General features: G+C 34.0%; 1 protein-coding gene across 14 annotated transcripts in view; it reads right to left on the bottom strand.

Moving 5' to 3' along the window:
- Window positions 1-23,588, bottom strand: part of RYR3 (ryanodine receptor 3) — a 212,354-nt gene that overhangs the window by 156,037 nt on the left and 32,729 nt on the right. For all 14 annotated transcript variants that reach the window (XM_064658435.1, XM_064658448.1, XM_064658446.1 and 11 more), the window contains exons 2-7: window positions 11,760-11,879; window positions 8,244-8,351; window positions 4,552-4,626; window positions 3,521-3,599; window positions 965-1,077; window positions 397-496 (exon numbers count right to left, since the gene is read on the bottom strand). In XM_064658435.1, the coding sequence (XP_064514505.1) occupies window positions 397-496; window positions 965-1,077; window positions 3,521-3,599; window positions 4,552-4,626; window positions 8,244-8,351; window positions 11,760-11,879 (595 nt within the window). The remainder of the gene's footprint in view (window positions 1-396; window positions 497-964; window positions 1,078-3,520; window positions 3,600-4,551; window positions 4,627-8,243; window positions 8,352-11,759; window positions 11,880-23,588) is intronic.

The raw sequence follows: 23,588 nt of genomic DNA on the forward strand, positions 1-23,588 counted from the left end.
TTTTGCCTGTACTTTTTATCTCTCTGTTATACCTGTACTGGAAGAACAGGACATAGGAAAATTTTATACAAAATCTAAGTTTTCTGGCTTTAGTTATTCTGCAGCTCCTGTTCCCCAAAATTAAACTGAATCTTCATTTCTCATACAGCTTTTTATGCTTTGTTATTCTAAGGTTACAGTGCTCATTTAGCTTTTCTTCAGTTAATCCGGTTGATGAATCTGTATTTCCCTGTTCTCCCATCAATTATTCTTCTCTTCTTTGCTCCTTTCCTTTATTTTCATTAAACTTTATGGTTTGGTGTTCTGAAGGTGATTTTTTTTTCATTTTCATCCTTTATAAAAAGCATACAAAGTAACCTAAATTATATACATTTCTAAATAAATAAAATTACAGACCTTCCGTAATATTGCTTCCAGAGCATATAGGATGTACGTTCCATAGTGTCTGCATAAAGGAGGCATCCACGTGAATATTTCCGTTTGAAACAGACAGATGCTGAAATAAGACAATGATAGGAGGAAACAGTGAAAATTCTGCACTCATAAATATTTAGTACATTAATTTAACAACAAAGAGAATATATCAAAAAGTAAATATACAAACATTCTTTAAAAAATAGCAGTGACTTGCTTTTAAAATGAACTCTTTTCTAAATCTAATCAGCAGACTCCAGCTGCAGCATAGAAATCTTTCACAATTACAGAAATAAAAACTTCCTAAGATAGAGAATGCTGAAGCACATCTTGGGAAAAAGGCATGGAAACAGTCTTATCCTGGAGGAGGAACACACACACATACACATACACCCGTTTCAGTGAGGAAAAATAAAAATGCATTACAACCAGACATTAATTCCTAGATTAGAAAAAGATGATTCGTAAGAATCCCAACTATTTTCCCCGTCTTCTCACAGCACTTTGTATGTTCCCACCATTTGACCGCTTGTTAAAGAAACAAACTTACCAGATATCTTTCAGAGGACACGCTGACCAGGATAAGATCATCACCTATTCGAACTTTTTCTCCTTCTGACCTTTGTTTAGAAGCAGGGTGTATTGTCCACCAGCACGCCTCACCTAAAGGACAGAGGAACTAATCAAGAGTCTACAAAAGAGGCAACTCCCAAGAACTCTAAGGATATCTTTATATAGCATTGAAATATTATAATAAAAATTGTGTCTTATAAATCCACCTCATTCCTATTTTCAATCAATTTTAATGCTTTTCTTTTTCCTTGAAACTTTTTGTCAATCAATCTTTATCATATCTGAACCTGATATTTCCCTTTTCATGTCTTTTTAAAGCAACTAACTCTTTACAAAACACTGCTCAGGACTGCCCTCCCTTCATGGCTCTCCCTGCCAGGAAATTGCTGACAGTTATGTCAGTCTTATTTATGATCTTTTGTGTCTTCTTTTGCTTAATGGTCATATTTTAATTCACAATCTTCTGCATCATTTCCACTCTAAGATACACTTCTCTTGTAGAATACAGAATTTTGAAACAAATCCTCCATAACTTTACAAAGTTGCTACACTACAAATATCAGACCTGGAAGCAGTTCCAGTAGCACTACAGACCATACAACTAAAAGATAGTCAGGCCTAAGGGCAACAGCCATAGAATATTTCCTACACATTAAATGTAAGATTCCAGGTTACTTTGCACACACACACACTTATGATTCTGGGAAGACTACCCAATTCATTTCACAATTTCACACCCTTCAGAGCTTAGATAAGACCTTGAAGAAAACAAATTGAATACAGCTTTCTCACCAGGCAATGCAAAGTGACAAAAAAATAAGCAAAGGCAAAACTGGTAGCATCTGACAAAGCACAAAAATTTGTTTGATCAATTAAGGTATTTCATGCAAAACCCTCTTAAAACAAAATTTGAAGGTTATGAAACTAATTCTAGTGAAGACAATAAATAAAAGTTACACCCTTAAAAGTGTAAAATGCTAAATCTTTTAAGGGAATAATTTTTAATAGCCAGTGGCTTTTCCTTCAATACCTGCTAGATGAAGAATACCTCCTGCAGCTGAAATTGATTCACTAGGACAGTTTTGTAGGTGAGGGATTAGGAAGACGGGAAGTGATATTATGCCATGCAGTTTATGAGGTTTACAGGCATGTGGTAGTTATCAAAATCCTCCGGGCAGAAGCACAACTAAGCACTTCTTTTATGTGTTGCCTTTTTTAATCTTACCTATGTGTAAAGGGTCTTTCTGTATATGTATAATTAAGCAAATACCAATGAAACAACTACAGATATTCATTACAAAACCTCATAGGTAGAAGCAGACACATGTGCAATAACTCTGAAAAAATGCTATAAAATTAAAAAGACACAATTCAGTGAATTTATTTTCATAAAGATTACACACACACTCCTTTTATCAACATGCCTAAAGAAAATGTTCTCCATCTAAGGCAACAATCAAAGATAGCCAAGTAACAGGCTACTAATAGATGTCTGAGACCACCTTCTGTATGACTAGAAACAACTGAAAGACAAACCTGATTCATTCAAAAGAGAAACTTCTGCAGCTAGAGCCACTTGAAAAGAAAGTTTCAAAGGTCATGGTCCACAAACTTTTTAACACCTACACTGGCAGTGCCTCTCCATCATCGGTCAGTCTATTTTGATTTTAATTTATTTTCAATATAATGAAAATGCAATAGAAAGCACAGGTTTACATTAACACAACTGGTATTTCTTTATTTGAAACTTCATATTAATGAGGTGTGTATACAGATACTTTGATTTTCCCTTCAATGTAAACCTATTTGTAGCTCTTTGCAACTAAGTTGCTTTTAAACTCATTTAATATAGCTCCTAGTGGCAACCCATAATTTATATGTGCTTTCATGGAAGCACAATTTTTTTTTACTATAGTTTTGTCAGTAGCACTGTTACTGGCAGTAGTCCCAGAAATCTATTAATTAGATTTTAAAACTTTCACATAATGTCATGTTCGTGTTGTATGTCTTCTACTTTGTCCCATTATTGTTTTGATACATTTTATGCTTTTATTTTTCTTCAGCTTTTTCAACAATGTGCTCATTACACTTTTTCTGTTTTCCTGAGTTAAAAGTTGTAAATTTCTTTTGCTACGTGGTTACAATGTGTATCATGAATTCACCAATATATGTTTTTTCCATACCCTAGTTCTATTGAAAGTGACAAAACACAAAACAAAAACAACTGCATCAAATTTACTTTATTCAACAGATTTTTTTTCTAATTTGACCATTATAACCCATGTTATTGCAGCTGTGCTAGCTCAGTTTAATTGCAAGGCTCTCTCACATTCTTACACTAAGTCGGTTTATTTGCTGAAACTTATTAGTACTGACAGCCATCAGTACTGAGAGTCATCATTTCTTTCAGTCATCTTATTTCTAATGAACACATAAACATGCCATTCATAAGCTTATAGTTACATTAATCTCAATGCTTCTTCTAAAACCAGAACTGTGTGACACATTTTCTTTCAAAAATAACTTGACATACCTGCTGCATTTTCTCGTAGTCCTACGTCAAATGCAAGTTTGTCTGTCTGGGATCTTGATGATGTTAAACATGTCAAATACTGCAAAACAGTGAAGTCATTGAAAACAAAAACCCAGCAGTATCCATTGAAACACATGCCAAATGAATACTCTCACATTACTTCGTCTTACTATCAAAATGTGCTTAATTTTTTTAATTACTTGAAGAATTATGTTGTTATTCATATAGAAGCTCTTCCTAAATTGGAAACATCAAAATCCTTTTCCAATGTGCAATTTAGCACTGAGAAAGTTTCACATAGCTCATCAGATGGGAACATGCAAATGTCTAATTAAAATGTTACCATAATAAGTTTACTTCATGGAAACATGACAAATGTACTAAAAGGTACTAATCATACTAGCAACTCTGTTATATCAAGGCCACTACAATTTGTATGGTTCATGAACATAAGTAACAAAGTTTGAAGATTATCGTAGAGTTTTCTAGTAAAGGAAAAAGGAGGAAAGATGTTTTCCTGCCTTCTCCTTTCTTCAGTCTTCTATAAGTGTATTCACATGGGCCCTAATAATTAAAAGATTCAAAACAGCTGAAATTTTCCATTTGCAAAATGTCCTACAAAGAAATTTATATAAGGCAGCCTGAAGACAGCCTGTTTGTGGGCATTATCCCTGCTAACTATAGGATGTCAAACATCTTACAAAATATGGTGGGAATATAATAATGTATATCACAACAAATTCATTTACAGTAGAAGCACTTGCTAATGGAATTATCATTAAAATGGATTCCTTAAAGACACAGAAATAATCCATGGCCAAAGGAGCTTTTCAGCTACGTTTCTGAGTTAGATGAAGAATCTGAATTTAAACACTTCTATTATGTCAAGACACCATAAGCTTTTTTTTTATATAGCACAAAAAATAACTAGGAAAGAGCATGATTTCAAATTTATGTATTTTTTTATTTGGTAAAAATACATTTATTTGACTTCCCTGTTACTCATTCTGTGCAAGTGCTCTTTCACTTACCATTTCACTGAACGAATGTCGAAGTAGTATCGCATGGCCATAGAGCAGGGTTCTGTGACCACCACCTTGAGCTGCCTACAGAACATAAGGGAGAAGGTCAGAACTCCACTGCACTGTGTGGACTACAGTCAGAATTATGCAACAACATGAAGAGTTACCACAGTTCAAGGAACAAGCACAAATATTCCAACAAATTATGAAATGTATACGCTGGGCAGAATGATGAAGTAGCTACAGCAATAGCTGAATATCTGCCAAAGGAACAAGTGTCATCCTTTGTTAAAGACTCCTATTGTTACCTAATTTTTACTATGATTAAGTAAAACCATAGGATTTTCAAAAACACATTTTAAGTTAAATAAGATAATACTTACCTTTCTTATAAACTTCTCAGCGGCATTAAAAAAAAACCAACAAAGTAAATATATATATACACACAAAACTGAAATCTGAAAGAGAAAAAATGTGCCTACTTCCCAGTAGAATCCATATTTGTTATTTCACTATCATAGTTCTCTCTTAATTTGTAAGGTATAAAAAGTATACACAAAACAATTTGCAACTGATAATTTCATGGTTATATCATTTAGTCTATACACTATTTAGATGCTTTCCCAATTTGCTACAAAGTAACTTCTAACAAAAAAGTTAATTCCTGCAATCAGGAATTTCTCAATATTCAAAATTATTTTATTTTGTTATTTCTGCTGATGTATCACTATCTTTGTTTAATTTCAATACTGTACTATGAAATAAATGTTTAAAATTGTAAATAAAATTATAAAATTATATGTTTCATACATTTGAAAAACAATCTGATGGAGGTCAACTGGACTACTATCACAGACGTTTTGAGTATTAGATGTATGAATCTGTGTTAGACATGAGATTAGTTATTATTGAGTCAGAACCAACCTGTGGGGAGTGTGTGTGTATGTGTGTGAAGGGGGAAGGGATGGAGGTGGGTTGGCATCGTATCCCACATGGCAGCCCCTGGAGCCCACACGGGGAAGCCCTGGAGTATCTGTCAGTCACAGACAGCTTGGGAAACCTATAACACACCACACTTCCTGGAGCCCCTCGCCCAGCTCAGATTGGTAGGAACAGTCAGGACACTGCCCCTCACCCTGGCCTGGAACCCCCAGAGTGGCTGGTAGCTTAGAAAGCCACCTGGGGAGGGTTGGCCATAGGGACCAGAGCAGATAAAATCAAGGGTGTGTGTTTGCCGACTTGTGGGAGCTGGTCTTCTACAAGGCTTTGGTGATAGCTATATCATCTGTCTCTCCCTCTTTCTGCTTCTCTCTTCTTGATCTCTCTGCTTCTCTTTTTCTGCTCCTTTCTTGATGCTTAGGGTGGTTTGGAGCTGGAGGGATTGGATCTTGATTTAATTGTTGCGGAATCAGTTGGATTTTGACTGGAGTGTGGATTAATAGTATATGTTGAAACAGTACTGCAGTGGAACATTTTTGTCTAGTTTGTGTGGTGTCCTTTTAAATTTTGGCCAAGTCCCCTTATCTACTCCCCTGAATTAACAAAGAAATTCCTTGGGAACAAGCCTGTAGCTTATTCTCTTAATGCTGTCTCAAGGTATTAAAAAACCGTATATCTGTATATTAAAGTAAAACTCATAGCCGATCCCGTGAGCCAGCAGCTCCTGGGCCTGGAGGTTTTACAGTGTGCAACAATTTTGCCAACACATAAGAAATTTCTCATTAGAAATAACTTCATTCCACTGTGTACAGCATGTAACCAGTGTTCACAATGTATGTAATACCTTAAGATATTTTAAGACACTTTCTGCAGTTTATCCTCAACTGAACTCTGAAAGATTTATTACCATTATCCATTGATTATAATATAAAATGCAACTCATATTTTAGCCTGCTGAACTGTTCCTAACTTAGAGGATTAAAAGAGCATAAAATGAACAGTAAGAATGCCGCATCTATGCATGTATACATACATTTCTACATGAATATTGTTTACATACCTTGGAGCTACATATCCTGAATATATACATATCTTCTAAATGAAATTATATGATTTTCATACATAAAGTACAATAAAAACAAGCTTACAGTGAAAAAAAGAGAACATTCTTTAATAGAATGAAGAGTAGGCCCTGAGGATGGCATTATAAAATTCTGAAAGCATGAAAGTATAGAACTTCACTCCTCAATCATTCCAAAACAGCAACCTTCTCTTCAGTTTTTAAAATTTCAAAATTTAAAATCTTCAGGCTTTTTAGTCAGAAAAAAACCAAATTCTAGTTTTGAGTAATTTAGTATTTACTCTTCTGAATAAAATAATAAGGAGTTTCAGTACAAAAGCATTCTAAATATATTTATAACTTAATATAGTTGAGAAACTGTATTGCAAAGTGTAATGTCTTCCTTCAGAAATAAGAGATACCATAGCTCACCTTAAATGATTACAGCAATTAAATAATTTAAAAAGAAAAAAAACAAGTTCCATCATTACTACTAGTTTCTTGGGGATGATATAAAACTTTGACAAATTAAATATTTGACCACCTTTACTTTTATTTTTTTGAAAAATAATGTTTTCAAACACGATTTTTTTTTTTTATATCATAGAGCTTTTAGTCTATTAAAAGTTTCAATAAGCAATCACTGCACAGTCAGTCATTGTTGGGTGACAAGTGCTAAAGTAGTGCTCTGATGCATCTGATTTACAAATAAATAAAATCAAAAAACATTTTAAAATGTTGAATTGTTGCACAAGAATGAAGAAACTGCTGAATAAATGACATTTTATAATTCAAGAAAAAAATATAAAAAAATTCTATAGTCATTTTTAAATTTAGAAAAATAATATGCATTTTGAATGTATCACTTCTGTATAGATGGATATGACATTGAAAAAATTAATCTCAAGTAAATAAATCACCCTTTTGATTCTCCCCTCTAGGATTTTTACTTAAATCATATCACTGTTCTCCTCCCAGATATTATTCTATTTTAATTTCTAGGATTGTACTAAGAAAGGAAGAAAATCCTAAAACTACATGCACCATAACAAACTCGAGAAAAATGAACAGAAATAAAATGAAATCTCTTATCATGAAACAAATTCAGCATAAACTTTTTTTGACCAAAAAAATATTATAGTGAAATATTATCTTTAAGAAAATTTCTTTAGGCAATACTTGTATTTTTATGTTTGGTTTCTTTCTCAGGCATTCATCCTATTTACTTAATATGTGTGTAACTACAATAAAAGAAAAATTACAACTCAAAGTAAATATGAGTTTTCTGGTTCGACATAAAATAATAATGAAAACTGACAGTCTATCTAGCTCTGAATATGAGTTCCATAATAATCAGTTGTCATTTAGTCTCATAAAATAAGTAAAGCCATAGAGTTTTTTCATGCTTTGTTTGTATGAAGATAAAATTTTTATTCAATTTGATTCAGCTGAAATTGGAGAGTTAGGGTCAAAGCAATCAAATTGTTGATGTTTCAGGTTTTGTGGATTGTAAATATTTCAAAAGACAGATGCACCAGCTCTTCAATGCTAAAGAGAAATTAATATAATTAATGGGGTGAATTAATGTACCAAGAAAACTGCTAGGACGTGAGGAGCCTCTTCTAGAAAATCCTGGACAAGGAAAGAAATGAGAAATATCCATATTCAGAAACTTAATGTTCTTTGAGGTCAATTTACTTACACCTTCACTAGCATTATCTCCTGTGCTGGCCAGCATTTCTTGAAGGGCTCTGACAGATAGGGACTGTTCAAGGACAAAATTACAGATGCAAAGGTCCGGAGGGACATACTGTAAAAAAAAACAGTGCAAGAATAGATCAGCAAAGCAGGTGAAACAGGATGAGAAGTGTGTTTGAACACATGTGTCTTTTAATTTTTAAATCCATACTTAATGTTTACTCATTTGGTTTTGAGATACATGCTATTTCCCTGTATGAAAACAATACAAATCTTCAAAACTTGACAACACAGCAATTCAACTTTTCCTTGAGCAGTATTCTTCACAGTAAAGTGAAACATCTTCAGGTTCATCAACAAAAACTCTTTCTCTACATATTATTGCTTTCCTGTCTTTCAGAATTACACCCTGAACATTGTATTTGTTCTCTAATGCTACTGACAAAACAGAAGAGAAGGTATATGATCTTATTTGATGTATAAGGTTGATAGAACATATTTCTAGTAGTAAGATGGCTAAGATTTAGAATCTTAAGACATAATAATATGGACTATTTTAGGAGATCTCAATTGTTGAATCTATATGTCATGTGGTTTTGAAAATGAAAATTACAATCACTTCATAAATGGCAGACCATATTTTTTTTCAATTTCTTGGCACTGATATGTCCAAGGAAAGAGGTGGACAAGAAAAAAAGTAGCAAGGGTATATAAATATTTGGCAGAAAAGTACAAAGAAGACAGATCCAGGCTAATCCCTCTTTAAAACTTGCTGTGTTGCACAATAAGTTAACACATACATGCTGTCACATACTCCATTTCTGTGGTTGAATGGCAACAAATTCTTTTTTAAAATTCCACTGACCTGAGAAATATAGTGAAAGGTAATTTAGGTGGATGGTACATGACCCAAGTAGCAATTGACCTCCTTAATTAATCTAGATTGTCTCCTTTAAAAAAAGCAATTAACTATTGAGTTTGTCAAGGTTCATTAATATTCTGTTCTTTTTGCAATAGATACTGTTTCATAAGTTTGATATTCAACAAACCCTCTGTGGCAGACAATTTTACATTCTTAATAATTACACACTTAGAAATGGTTTAATAAAACCTTGACCATCTGCTAATCTATGCTTTTTCCCCCGACTTTGAGCAAGGTTGTATAGTAATCCCCCCAAAAAAAGAAGAGTGCTAATAGGGGATGTTCAGAGAAAAAAAGAATACTTAGAGGACAGAGTTACAGTTATAGGATGTGAAAACATTAATGTCAAGAATCTTTATGCTAAAATGAGAAAAAAAAATCTGTTCAGGTACTAAGTAAGTCAAGGTTTTAAAAAATCCACTTTAAAGCAGGAATAGACATAAATACAGCATGAATACTTCTGGCTACAGAAAGTTGGACTTAGCATACAGAAGTAAGACAAAATAATTTTCAAGAATCAATAATAAAGGAAAAAAATCAGGTGGAGAATGAAGTATTTTATTTTACAGGTATTTAATGATATGCTGAGCAAGTTTTACTGTAAGTGAATTTGCAGTGCAGATTAAGATATAAAATAAGATATATCAGAAAAGAAAGCAGGAATTTGGAATAAATAATTCTTCAAAGTCAATGAGAATTTTTGGTAATTTTTCCATAACACCTCTGTGAAGTCTTGTCCAGACATACAGGAAGATAAACAAAAAGACAAATGTTATGTAGGAAACCTACACAATTTTTCAAAGCAAATCTGAAGAAACAATTGACAATTCCACCCTGGAGCTGCTCTTTTTAGAAGAAAATTTTTATTTCTGAGATTATGCTCAGACACGTCTATCATGTAGTTAACATTTTTCTATCAACACACTCACAACACTCAATATATCTAATTGTTCTGACTTTAGTCTTCTAGATTCCTTCAGGTACTATTATAACATTAAATTTTTGCAGATGATATGCTCACTAACCAAATGTTTCCCCACAGCTTCTGGTCTGCAGTGTAAAAAGCCAGAGAAATATAAATTCCCTTCTCTTACCAAGTTTTTTTTAATATACTGCTAAAAAAAATGTTAGATCCCTTCAGCACATCAACACAGGAAACTTACAACTGTCTCACATCTGTAAAGGGGATGAGAATAGTTTCCCATTTTGTAAGCATATTTACACACTCAGTTATTAGACTTTGGCAGCACAAAATGTACCTCTAGTTTCTATTAATATACAAGACTGTAGATCTTTCTCTGTGTGGCATCATCAATTCCCAGTTCTCCTAAGTTTTTATCATCTTGAAAAATTGCATATGTCGATTTAAACACTGTCTTAATTGACAAAAATATCCAACAGCTTAGCAGTAAGAACAGAACCCTGTAGGATCTTATTCGGAACACATCTATTAAATAACGATTTTTTTGTCCACTAGATGTGTACCATTTTGGTTTTCTCATTTCTTAAACAAAATTTTGTCCAAATGTAAATGCAAGTATCATTGCTAAGGGTGTTGATAAGTATCATAATCTCTAATCATCCACGTAAACCTTCAACACTTCTTATTTTTCAAACAAAAACGTGCCTTTTCCAAAAATTTTTCCTGTTCTCAGTCAAGACCAGCAGTTCAGAAAGCTCCCTGTTAAGCTTTTTTTAAAGTAGTTACATACAAGTTTTCTGAATCTCTTATTTTTAATCAAACTTCAGAAGCTGCTGTAGTATTATCTGCTACTAAGACAATTACAAAAAGTAAAGCAGACCTATGGCACCCTACAGTAAGGCATACCATTCCTCCTTTTCTTATAATAGGATAAGCAACATGTTGTCTTACAGATTGAGATGGTCATCACCAGTAAGAGACAGACCACATTGCAATTGAGTTATCAATTAATAAAAAGTTCCCAATCACTGCCGAAGATTTTAGGACAATAATTGAACATACGTATGTGAAAAATAACTGGTTTTACTCAAGCATACACAAAGATTACTGATGATTTGTAAAGTACATGAGAGAGAAATTATCTGCCTGAATTCTTGGAATGCAAAAAAAAGTAAATTTAGAAGCTGCATAATTTTTAACCTTAGAGATGAACAAGAAATTGTCATACTGCATAAATAAATACTGTGGGTATAACATGGTCATAATATCCAGACTAAAAGTAAGACCACATAGCAGCATTTCCAGAAAAAAAGATACAAAAACCTCCACTAAATATCCAGAAGGAAAAATAAATTATTAGAAAGAAAAGAAATGAAGACAATTCAAGAAAAAGTTGCAGAGAGAACAAAAGAGAAGGAGGAGGTCCTTTTCTGTTTGATTTATTCTTAATATTCTTCTCTTAGATAGTTAAAGAATGTCAGCTTTTGACTGTTCACAGGTGTGCCACAAAGTATATTTGGAATCTCTAAGAAATCTCATGTTGAAGTCACAGAAAGAAAAGCATATATAAGGCGCGTCTAGCACCACACTCAAGAAACCATAATTAAACATGTTTGTGGATAAGTAGGTTAACATTCACTTATCAGTGACACCAGTTGAGAGTATCAACTTCTTACTTTAGCTTCTGATGTTGGTTCCAAAAAGCACAGGCGATTCCCAAGTCCCTCAGCTGCCAAGCAAAACTTCCTTTGTTCTTTGTGAATACTGGCAACACACTGAAGTACTACTTCATCATCCTGTCAGAATACAAAGTACAAGGAAAAAAAAGTAAATATTTGGAAGTTACATACAGACTATAAAGCTACCAAATTCTGTAACATGGAATCCATTGAAAATTAGCACATTATAGTCCTATAACTGATACCATGTGCATATACAGAGATTCTTTTGACGTATATGTAAGCAGATGTTTCTATACAGATATATAGATAAGACCATATGAAAATGACAAAGCTGCACATACTGTCTCCAAGGCTTTTTCAAGTATTGTGTCCTTCTGTTGCTTTATATGCATAAAACAAACTGTAAGTATACTGTTACTCAGTTTTACTGAGCAAAATATGTTTAATGCTTACAGTAAAAAAACTTTTCCTGTGATTTTGCAAACTAAAACTAACAGAAACTAAACAGAACAAAACCAGAAACTAAATAAAAACAAATATAAACTAAATATAAACAAATTATTATTGTAGCACGTCAACACATTTAAGCTATCAACACAATTCCCCTGTTACAGTCTCGTGTAAAAAAGTACTCAAAAACCTCTGACTACAACCAAAGATCTAAGAGGCATTTTTCAAGTGGCAGTTCAAATAAGTCACAAGAATGTGGTCCTCAGAAGATATATTCCAAGAATAAGTGGCATGAAACAGCCCTATTGCTTAGTTGTCCTGATTATTCTAAAAGCTCTTTTACAAATCGTTGCATGGTACAATGCCAAACGCACAAGTAGTCATAAAGTGCCAAGTCCTTTTTCACTTCTTAATATGTGACACTAAATCTGATATAAGCAAGCCAAAACAGATTATTTTCAGTGTTTGACTGCGTCAAAGGTATATACAGAATTTAAAAAGAAATATTTTCCAAAACTTGTCCACTAACTAAGAAAAAGACCACTTGGAGACTAGCATGTAGGACACTTATTTTTATGCAGGCATGCAACTGTTCACCAAAAGACACTACCTTAGAAGTTTTTCAGGGGGTGGAAGCTGGTAAACAAAAGCGATATGATATGTCTGTGCCCTCTCCAGCTATAGTGTTATACTGGTGTCAATTATTATTATCAAAGCAGATACACAAGAGCCGCCTGTACTGAACTCTGAGATCACTTGAATAATTATGTTCTAAAAGCAGCACTGCTATTTGCAGTCCCCTTATGAAACTGCAATACTATGACAGTAGCACAGCTTGGGCACTTGAAATAAAAACTGGGAGTGACAAAGTCATTTTCACCAAAGGAACCAAGTGACACACCCTTTAAAAGGGAATTCCAAAGCATGTTTCTCATTTGTGTGATTTTGCAAGTGTGTTCTTTTAGGTGACCCTTCACTGCCTACTTACTACTACTAAAATGAACAACAATTATAATTGAGATTAATCAACAGTTATAATTTTTCTTACATAAGTTTTTCTTACCTAGCTTTGTATAACAATCAATAGCATTTTTAACAGTACAGAATAGGAATCCAAGAAATGTTTGCAAACAATTCTAAGATGTTTAGTCAAGTAGGAGGTAGACAGAATTAGATAATTAATGCTTAGAAAATTAATTTTCTTTTCCCCTGCTGCTTCTACTTCCATTTCTCTAAAATGCTCTTTGAAATTTTCAGCTTTCAAGTTCATTAGTAAAAACATTTCTGCTTTTTAATCTTCAGAGTAATAAGTTGCAAAATACTAACAATACAATTAAGCACCCATTATTACATCCCTCTGTTCATGAATTTTTAAATATTCACATCAGAATCATATCTATTTTTTGGGAAAAAAATCAGAACATATGTAAGATAGAAATAAAGATATTTAAAACATTTTTCATCAGCTAGTTCCTGTGCCAATCTTTGAACATACATATTTCAGAGATTAAAAAAAATAATAAAATACTGAAACATTAATTTATAAACACTGAGATTTAGGATAAAACTGAGATATGTCACCTAAATTGCACTTATCAGCAGATTACATTACATTACTTCTATATAGCTCATACTGTATTTATTCTCCCTACTACATTAAAGTACTCATCATTCCACAGAGACATATACATAATCTCTATTGTAATCATAGTTTTCTAAAATATAAAATTATGCCTTCAGACTTTTTACAAGGGCATGTAGAGATAGTACAAGGGGCAATGGCTTCAAACTGAAAGAAGGTAAGTTTAGACTAGATATACAATGGAACAGGTTGCCCAGAGAAACTATGGACGCCCCATCCTTTGAAGTGTTCAAGGTCAGGTTGGATGGGGCCCTCAGAAGCCTGGTCTATTAGGCCCATGGCAGAGGGATGGAACTAGACAATCTTCAGGATCCCTTCCAACCCAACCTATTCAATGATTCTATGAACATACATAAAAACTTACTTTAAATGAGAATTACTCAAATAAATGAATTATTTTCCTTTGAAATCCACATGTATAAAAGAGCAAGGGTTTCTAGCATAATGAAATTAAACCATTAAATGCAGTAATCCAAAAATACAAGCCCATCTACACTGGTTGCATTTTTCTCTACAAAATAAGGAACTACAGGCAGAGTTGACAATGCTCTAACAAAGATGGGTTTGGTAAATTTGTTGGCGCCCACCACTTAGTTTCACAAGGGGAATGGTCTCACTGAAATGACTGGTCTCACTCCACACAGTTCTATTTTTTGCAGAACTTTGTCCAAAAGGCATAGCTTCAGTGCACTGCTAATGTCACTAAATATTTTCAGTTATTTCTAAAAACAAGTGCAGGAAACATAGTTGTGGCCCATTTGAAAAACAATCTTACAGTCTTTCAGTTAAGAAATAGAAGAGTATTTCTGCTTGCAAGCTGGAGCTTGAACAGTGTTGCCCTAGGATATGGAATTGGACTCTCTTCTTCTTAAGGGGAAAAAATCTCTCCTAAATCTGACCCCATTACAAGCATTTGAAGTGGTGGGGAGGAGGGCATCACAATAGATGAACACACAAATCCTTGCTAGAATTTTACATTTACTAGAGTTTGGCAACTTAGTTTTGCAAAGATCTTGACTTAGAGTACAGAAATGGACTTCTTATGCTGCCTGTGATTTCTTCTCAATTATCCAGGATTCAAGGTGGATGAGTACCATTATTTTCAGGTCAAGAAATTTTTAGATCCAGACATAGCTTTTAAACATGAAGGGAATATACCTTCCTTCCATCCTCTTTCTGCCCAGCCTCCAGCCTTCTCTTGAATTCACGTGAAATTGTGATTTGTAACCTCCTTCAATCTGCAGTGATACAGCTCAGCTACAGGAAAATCAAATTCTTGTGTTTGTTCTCAGCCTGGTTCCTATGAGTTCCATTTCATACCACCAAGCTCCTGCATCACAACAGTCAGTGAAACTGCAGTCCATCCTCATCATCTGAGGTAGGATGTGGCACTTAGTGCCATGGTCAAGCAACCACAGTGGTGGTGGATCAAGTTGGATTTGATGATCTCAGAGGCCCTTTCCAACCCGGTTGATTATATAATTCTATGATTCTACATCAAACATTTTTCCAACCTGAAAAGTCCAAGCTTCCAAATAAGTGGTTCCTCATCTGATTGTTAACCTGATCCTCATCTGACTTTTTTCCTCAATATTTTCCAGTTGTAATGGTTTCTTTTTAAAATGAGGTAAGCACAATTCCACATACTATTCAAAGTACGGAAAAAAATTACATGTTTATGCAATAGCAAAAAGACATTCTCTCTTCTGTTCTTTCTTATGCTCTTTGTAATTTCTAATATTTGATTGCCTTTTTTGGCCATTAATGAGTATTCAGCTGATTTTTTCATTGAACTATTGTAATACCAGGATCTTACTTCTCAGTTCTGAGCCAATTATTTTAAGCATGAAGCTGGATTGTTAATTTTTTCCTCCTGCTTATAAATTCACATTTAGCATGAATTTCAACTGTTACTTAATTTCTGAAAGTCCTTCTAGGATGGTTCACAGCTTGATCATATCCTTGCTACTCAAAATAATTTCCTACCATGACTGCTCTACCTACTTATTCCTTTTCCCAGCTCCCCTGTCTTCCCCTTCCCTAGTGAGCATGGTCAAACAAACCGATTAGTATCCATCTTTGGACACCTCAAAACTCAGCTGAACAATACAATAAGCAACCTGCTCCAGAGATGACTTGCAATCTCATTAACTCTAATATTCAGTCAAATAAACAAATAAATAAATAAATAAAATCTATTAACTAATTAGGGCTGTGATAAACAATTTATAAACATATATAAGAGTTTGCCCCAAAATAGAAGGGAATAATACGTTTCCCATATGTAACAGACAGAAGTAGGAACATAAATCTTGAACTGCAGCAAGACTGAAGCTGGGTATTGGAAAAATATTTCCTTCTCCTTTCCTAACAATAGGGATAGCAAGGCACTAAAATTGGGTAGATTTTAAAGACACCACAGTTTATGATGGCATCTGTGAGCATGTTGTTTCATGGCTATAGTCAGTCTTTCCTTAAGTAAGGAAATATATGCATCCTGAGATCTCCTAAAGACCTCGTTTTTCAAGATTCCATAATTGTTAAGTAATCTTTCATAGTTACTGAATGCTAGAAAATTATTCATAATTCGCAATGGATTGATCTGGGTTGATCATGATTCAAAAAGGTAATGTTGCCCTCCATTTTCTAGATATATATGCATTCATCTCATCTCATGAGAAGCAATGAACAACCCGAAGGCACTAGAATAGGAAATATATGTTATTATGCAGTCTTCTCCATATCTTATTAGGATTATTTTTTATTTATAGTTTTTTTCCCCCACAGTACATGAGCACACAAGAAACAAGACACTAACTACTCTATTCCCTCATGGGTACTCATGTTCTCTATACACCAATATTTGACAATTGCTTTATAAGTGAAATTACAATAAATATTCTCAAAAAAATTTCCACATCTCATAATTAGCTTCTCTATCAAATATGCCATCTGTCAGGATGATAATGAAACAGTAATCACACTAATTTTATACTGTGATGTTCCAGAGAACAAGAAAACTGGCTTTATTAACTGTATTATAAAATGTGCATATAGAATTAAAGTTTTGACTTTTAAACTCTGTGCATACTACAATTTTAATATCTTGATTATAAAACTCTTTTTTTCATTCTTTATTGTTTGTTAATCATAGGGTAGTTCTCTCAGTTCTCTAGCTTAAACCTAGCTTTAATCTGACAGTGACTTTTCTTTGAAATAAAAAACGTGACAAAGACTGGGAAAATAAACCAAACAAATGTTCATTTAAACAAGGGAATGAAAGGCAACAACACAATTAAAATAAACCCAATATAAATTTTAAAACTCTGGCTGTTCATAGAGATATTCTATGTCAAAACATTTGCTGATAACTGAATTTTGATGCTCCCAAGGTGCACATATTTTTTACTTGCACTTTTGCAAATCTGTTTCTGATTATAGATTTCAAGATATATAGGGAAAAATATATAATTTTTGCCCAGCACTTTTCACCTATAGCAGAGGGCTATATAACAAGGTATGACAGTGATTTAAAAAAAAAAAAAAAGTGTTTTATTCCAACCGGGTTTAGCATGACCCTAAAATGTTGAGAAAACAGAAACTGAGTCTAAATCTATTCTCATAGAAACTTTCCTGTTTAGAAACTTTCCTGTCTGACCCTCCAGGTGCTAATCTGGCAGTCACACTCTCACTACTTGTGCTGGGACTGAAGCCCCTTTGCAGCAGCCAGATCCAGGGAGCTCCAGAGAACCGACCTTTGCCCTGCTTGACCCCCTACACACACCCCACACTCACACAGGTAGACCAGCTTTCCCTGCTGGCTCCACCCCAGGTTTCCCATGGCAGAGTCTCAGATGTCCGGATCCTAGAATAATTTAATCATGGTGCAATAACTAAATAACAAGATTGACAGCTAGAGCCTGTGCCTCCAAGGGGAGATCCCGAACAAAGGAACCCCTGGTCTCACAGTCCAAGTGTGGGGAAGTCTGGGGGTCTCGGCTCCTGCTGTCTCTGAGTGTGGGTCCATGGCTGGGCCACGGATCCCTGTGCCCTTTGTCATGCAAAGGTTGGCAGGTCACAGGCTCTTGCCTCAGGCTTGGGCTCCTGCCCCCCAGAGCCCAACCTGCAGCTCCACTGCAGCTGCACACCCAGCTACCTGCACTGAATGTATTCCTAAACATTTAGTAATGTAAATTACGTAGAACTCTTTAATCAGTAGAATAACAAATGCTAAAAATCAAGTGAGGAGTCAGATATTTTTCTTTCAGAAAGCGTCTTACAAATTCATTTAAATATAGGAAACAATTGGTTTTAAATTCTATTAGCTTTGTCCATTAAAATTATATAAAGCATTAAAGTCTTATTCTCAAAAAAAATTCTGATGTATCCTAGTCAGTTTTTACAAAAAAGGAAGGTCATATAGCTTAGTAGACCTAGTCAACATTCACCTGCGCCGTGGGTGATTACTACAGCTTTAATAAAACCTGTAGGTTAGGCCTTTGAACTTCTAAACAGTGTTTTGTGGGAAGCAACTCTAAATCACCAGAGGATAGTGAAAAGATAGAACTGAGTAGTCAAAGTACTTTTTCACTTGATCTGCCAGTATTTAATTTTTTTTTTGGTAGAGTGATAAATCACTTTGCTGCAGTCAAATTTCACACCTTCTGGTATAAGGCTAACAATATATGTGAAACTCTTGTCACATAACGTTCCTTGGTTTGCTACATTTAAGAATTAAAATGAAGAAGGGTGGCTGAAGTCAGGAAGCTGATGAAGTACACCAAGACTTCCTAAATACTAGTATAAAATTAAAGCGAGTTAACTATGCATTTCTGTTGCATAAATGATCCATTTAAAAAAAGTCCATAATTTACCTAGTTTCCAACTTCCTAATGGATATAGTCAATTATTCCACTAATTCTCAAACAGAAGCTTCATACAGTGCTACTTGAAAGGATTCCACTACTTCCAAATTTGAAAAGAACAACCTTTAAACTCATTATTGGGATTTATTACTTTAGTTATTATTACTGCAACACTTTGCAACTCAAGATTTCAATCTTTTCTCTCTTGTACATTGTGAAAAATTAATTTTCATAAAACTGATACCAGAAAAGAGTTCTGGCATTGCTTTTTTATTTCTGCTACTGCTTTTCTACTTCAGAAGAAGGATGTGGAAAAATTCTGGATGCTGAATTTATTATTTACCAAGGCAACACAGTTGCCTTGGTAACTATTTAACTAGTTAACTATTTAGACTTCCTAATTAATTAGTTCATAAAAATGAAAAGCTTCTTTGATTAAATTTTACTTGGGTTGTTTTGGCTTTGAGGCTGAGAAAAAGTACTTAATGTATTCATTTGCCATCTAGCTAGAACAATTCCGTTTGTTTAGATTCCTGTACTGCAAAAAACAGTGTAATTTTCCTTTAATTAATAACAACAGTTTGGTAATTGTGTATCACATGTCATGCAGAAGTCAGATTCAGGGCAAAGCATGTAACCACATGAGAGATTTTACTGCATGGCCATGTCACTTTTCCTCTGTCAAATCACTAGGGTATAACTCTCAAAAAAAATTCCTTGAGGGAAATTTCCAAAAGCCCTGCTGTATTGATTTCTTTATTTATTGTGCTAAGGGCAATTCCATTCTTAATAAACAAAATAATTGTTCATTGTAACACTATGACTAATACTCACATATAGCATGCAGTATAGATTTGATTAATTGAAGTTTCGGATATTTTGAATTTTGTTTTTGTTGAATAAGAATAGATTGCTTGCTTGAAAAAAATTTTTTTATAGTTACAAAGCTAGTGTATGACATGGATTTTTCATTTTGCCTACTCTTTGTCAAGTTAAAAAACAATTCTTTTCTTTTTTGGACTAGTCGTGAAAAAAAATAAACAGGAAACTAAGTAAAACCTCAAAATTGTTTTCAAGACTCAAAAAAGACTCAAACCCAAAGCATACACACAGAAAGAAACAAAAAAAATTACCACACAAAATAACCTACTAAGCTTATGCACTTACCTGTAGTTACTACAAATGCAACCTAGTGGTGAGGTACAGTATGTCTTTACTGATGATTCCACATTGATCAGCAGCCTCCAAAAATGACTACAGATGTCTCTGGGATCCTGAGATTCACTGAATACTGACTAGCTATTAGAAGAAGTTTTCCCTTAGCAAGCACATAGGGAAATGCACATTACAGAAACAATTATGTAAACGAGGAGGAACCATTACCCTTGGTCAGTGAACTTGGAAATGGAGGAGAACATCGGAATCTCCTCTTTGAACATATTCTAAAAATGTACATAGGGAAGGAAAGTGTATTGTGTCTTCCAGGATGGATTCTTTTGTGTGTTCTTCTATTCTCTTTTCTTCTTTGGATCAAAACGATGACAAGTCATCAAGTTCCTTGACAACTCAAGTCTCTCTTTTTAAGTTAATTCAAGTAATATGAACTTTAATCCTATACTTCCTTCAAATTAGAAACAAACAGAACAAGGAGGCAACATGAGATACACATGATCCATATTGAAGCTGCGTGAACATTTTAAAAGTATTAAGATTAATATTTTTTAATCTTATGTTTGGACATACTTATATGTCCTAATTTAAATGCTTTCAGAGGTAACCTTATTTTTCTGTTCAACTTCAAAGGCTGCATAAAAGGTATTCACATTGCCATATTCTGTTCAGTATTTCCAGGTTTAAGAGTTTCAGTCATATTGCCTGGCAGCAGGAGAAAAAAAAAACCAAACTGCTCATCCAAAAATACATAAATCATGCAAATAATAATGAGAAAAATTTAAAAGCAACTGTAGAGTGCTAAGAAAAATATCAGGATAAATTCAATTATTACTTTTTTTAAAACAAAACACTACCTTTCCAGTCATGAAACCATTTGTACCGTTTTTTCTCTTTCATACATGCCAGCAAAGCAGACATTTCCTGTTTACAGAACTCCCAATTTTGTCTCGCAGCAGTTACATTCTGTCACTCTGCCAAAGGGACATGAGTCTTCTGTATATCTTGAGAGCACTTCTTCCTCACACTACACACTATGAAGATCCAATTTTTCAATAAATACTAAATTTACTTACTGCATAAAATAATATTAGGAACATTGTTTACTAAAGTGTGTATCCAAGGACTAAAGCAAAGTTTAGTATCAGATTAAGCTTATGAAAAAAAAGGTTCAAAAAATATTCAAGTTATATTTTTTATTTCTGTAATTAGAAAAGTTTATACAGGTCTGCTGCAATATGATAAAATTCATCTTAGGACCGCCACACAAAAGTCATACTGCACAAATATTTTGGTCCCAAAATACAGACATCACAGTCACGCAATTGAATCAGGAAGAGGTCACATGAATATATCATAGGCTTTCCTTTGCTTTAAAAGTCTATAAACAAATCTTCGGTCAAGCAGTATGTGTTAATTTCTTAAACAAAGGTGTTCTCAGACACACCATGTTGTAAATCACCACAAAACTCATGAACAAATGAAGGAAAGCAATATCCAGAGCAGATTTTAAATCACTGGTGGTGGTGGTGGTGGGGTGGAGGTGGATTCTCAGCAGATTTAGCTTTGCTTCTAATACTTGTTATTGGTTGGTTTTAATGTCTTTTTATAAATGAAAAGCCTTTATTTGCTTGGTAGTAACATACCGAGGCCTTTCTTCCCCCAGTAAGCATACAAATTTCTCCCAATAATCACAACCAGTTCATTGCAAATGGATCCTTATGATGACAGCAGAGTTCTTTGATGGAAATTCGCACAGCACCATCTGAGACTTCTCAGAAGATTTTAAAAATAGAGTTGGGGTTTCCGTTGTCAGTCTACTCCTTCAACAGTGGTTGGACCAAACCCTAATCGTAACTCTGGAATAAACTTCCATACCTTATAGTGAAACATCAGCAAGGCATGATAAGCAAATATACAGAAATAAAATAGTCAGTCCTTGTAACAAAACAAAACAACTTCTGGATGAAAAGTTGTTTCAGAAAGTTAAGTAGTTCAGTATTAACCATTTCACTTCTTTTTTTTCAATGCAACTTCCAGGCTGTATACTTGTCATTGAAATATTTATATAGTTTGCTGTCCTTTGTATCACAGCTTTCTTGCTTTAAGAACGGAAGTGACGTTAAGTATACCCATTAATTAACAGCATAGCAGATTGACTAAAAACATCAAGATATATCCCATGCTGATCAAAGAAGTGGAATTATCCAAGAAAGATGTATCCTGCATAAGCACCTTATCATTATTTACTGAATGGACTTGTTAGAGCAGGCCCCAAGGAGGGCCACAGAAACAGTCAGAGGATTGGAGCAACTCTACTATCAAGAAAAGCTGAGAGAGTTGGGCATTGTTCATCCTGGAGAAGGCTCTGGGGAGACCTCAATGAAGCATTTCAATACTTAAAGGGGGCTTATTAGAAAGATGGAGAGAGACTTGCTACCAGGGCTTGTAGTGACAGAATAAGAGACAACAGTTTTAAACTGAAAGAGCGTAGATTCAGACTGGACATAAGAAAGAACTTTTTTAGAGTAAGTGTGATAAGACACCAGAACATGTTGTCCAGAGAAGTTGTGGATGCCACATCATTGGAACAGCACTCTGAGCAATCTGATCTAGTGAAAAATGTCCCTGTCTGTGGCAGGGGGCCAGACTATATGATCTTTAAAGGTCCCTTCTGACCAAAACCATTCTATGATTCTATGAATTGCGATGTCAGTATTGGCAGGCTTTGCAACTCTCACATTCATGACCTATGGCATAATATTGTATGATCAAATTAAGAAATTACTAGATATATTAGAGGAGTATTACAGTTCATTTTAATGGAGCATCCTTTTGGATTATGTTTATATTGCATAATTGCATGTATTTTGTTTGTTTTACCCATTTCTTTTACATCTGGTGCAGTGATATACTGGCAGGTTAACCAGTTAGCAACAGAAAGATATACTATAGGACATCCATAGTGATAAATTTATTTTCATTTTAGAAATTAACTGGTAACTGAAGTTCACAAATGTAAGAGACTTTGGCATAATAAATTCAACCTGCAAGGTTTAACTTAGAAATTTTTAGTGTTTGAAAGATGATCAAAAATATTAATGGAATAGCCAGTGTCTTGTCTCAATTACAGATGAACCAATTTTAAAAACTTGACACCTGACAGCAGGAAGGAATCCAAATAGAAGCTGTCAGCCTTTTGGAATCTTAGTGCATGACCACCACCACATTAGTAAAGATGTCAACAGCAACAGACATTTAGATCATACCTATTTCAAAATGAGAATGGATGTGCACCATATTTAGCATATTCTTTAAATCATATATTCTGTGTATGACTGTTCTCTCCAAACTATGAACTATAAATATTTCAGATATTTATTTAATATCACAATTTGTTTAAAATGTAAGATTTCCCTGTCAGATTAACAGTTTTTGCTACAAAATTTAAAAGCTGACTTTAAGGTAAAAGTCCTATGGATCTTTTTACAGAATCCAATACCATTCAGGATTTTAGACATTGTTCTCAACTGTTGGCAGAAGGAATACTTAGTATGCAGCTCTGAAAATGAGGGACATACACTGGAGCAAAAAATTCTCTCTTAAATTTTAGGAACTCAAAACAAACTGGAAAAGGTCCTACAAAAAGATTTTAAAAAGCAGACATTTGCTCAGTCAGTATACGAAGTTTTAGGC

Source organism: Pseudopipra pipra, chromosome 6, assembly GCF_036250125.1.
Source record: "Pseudopipra pipra isolate bDixPip1 chromosome 6, bDixPip1.hap1, whole genome shotgun sequence".
NCBI lineage: Eukaryota > Metazoa > Chordata > Aves > Passeriformes > Pipridae > Pseudopipra > Pseudopipra pipra.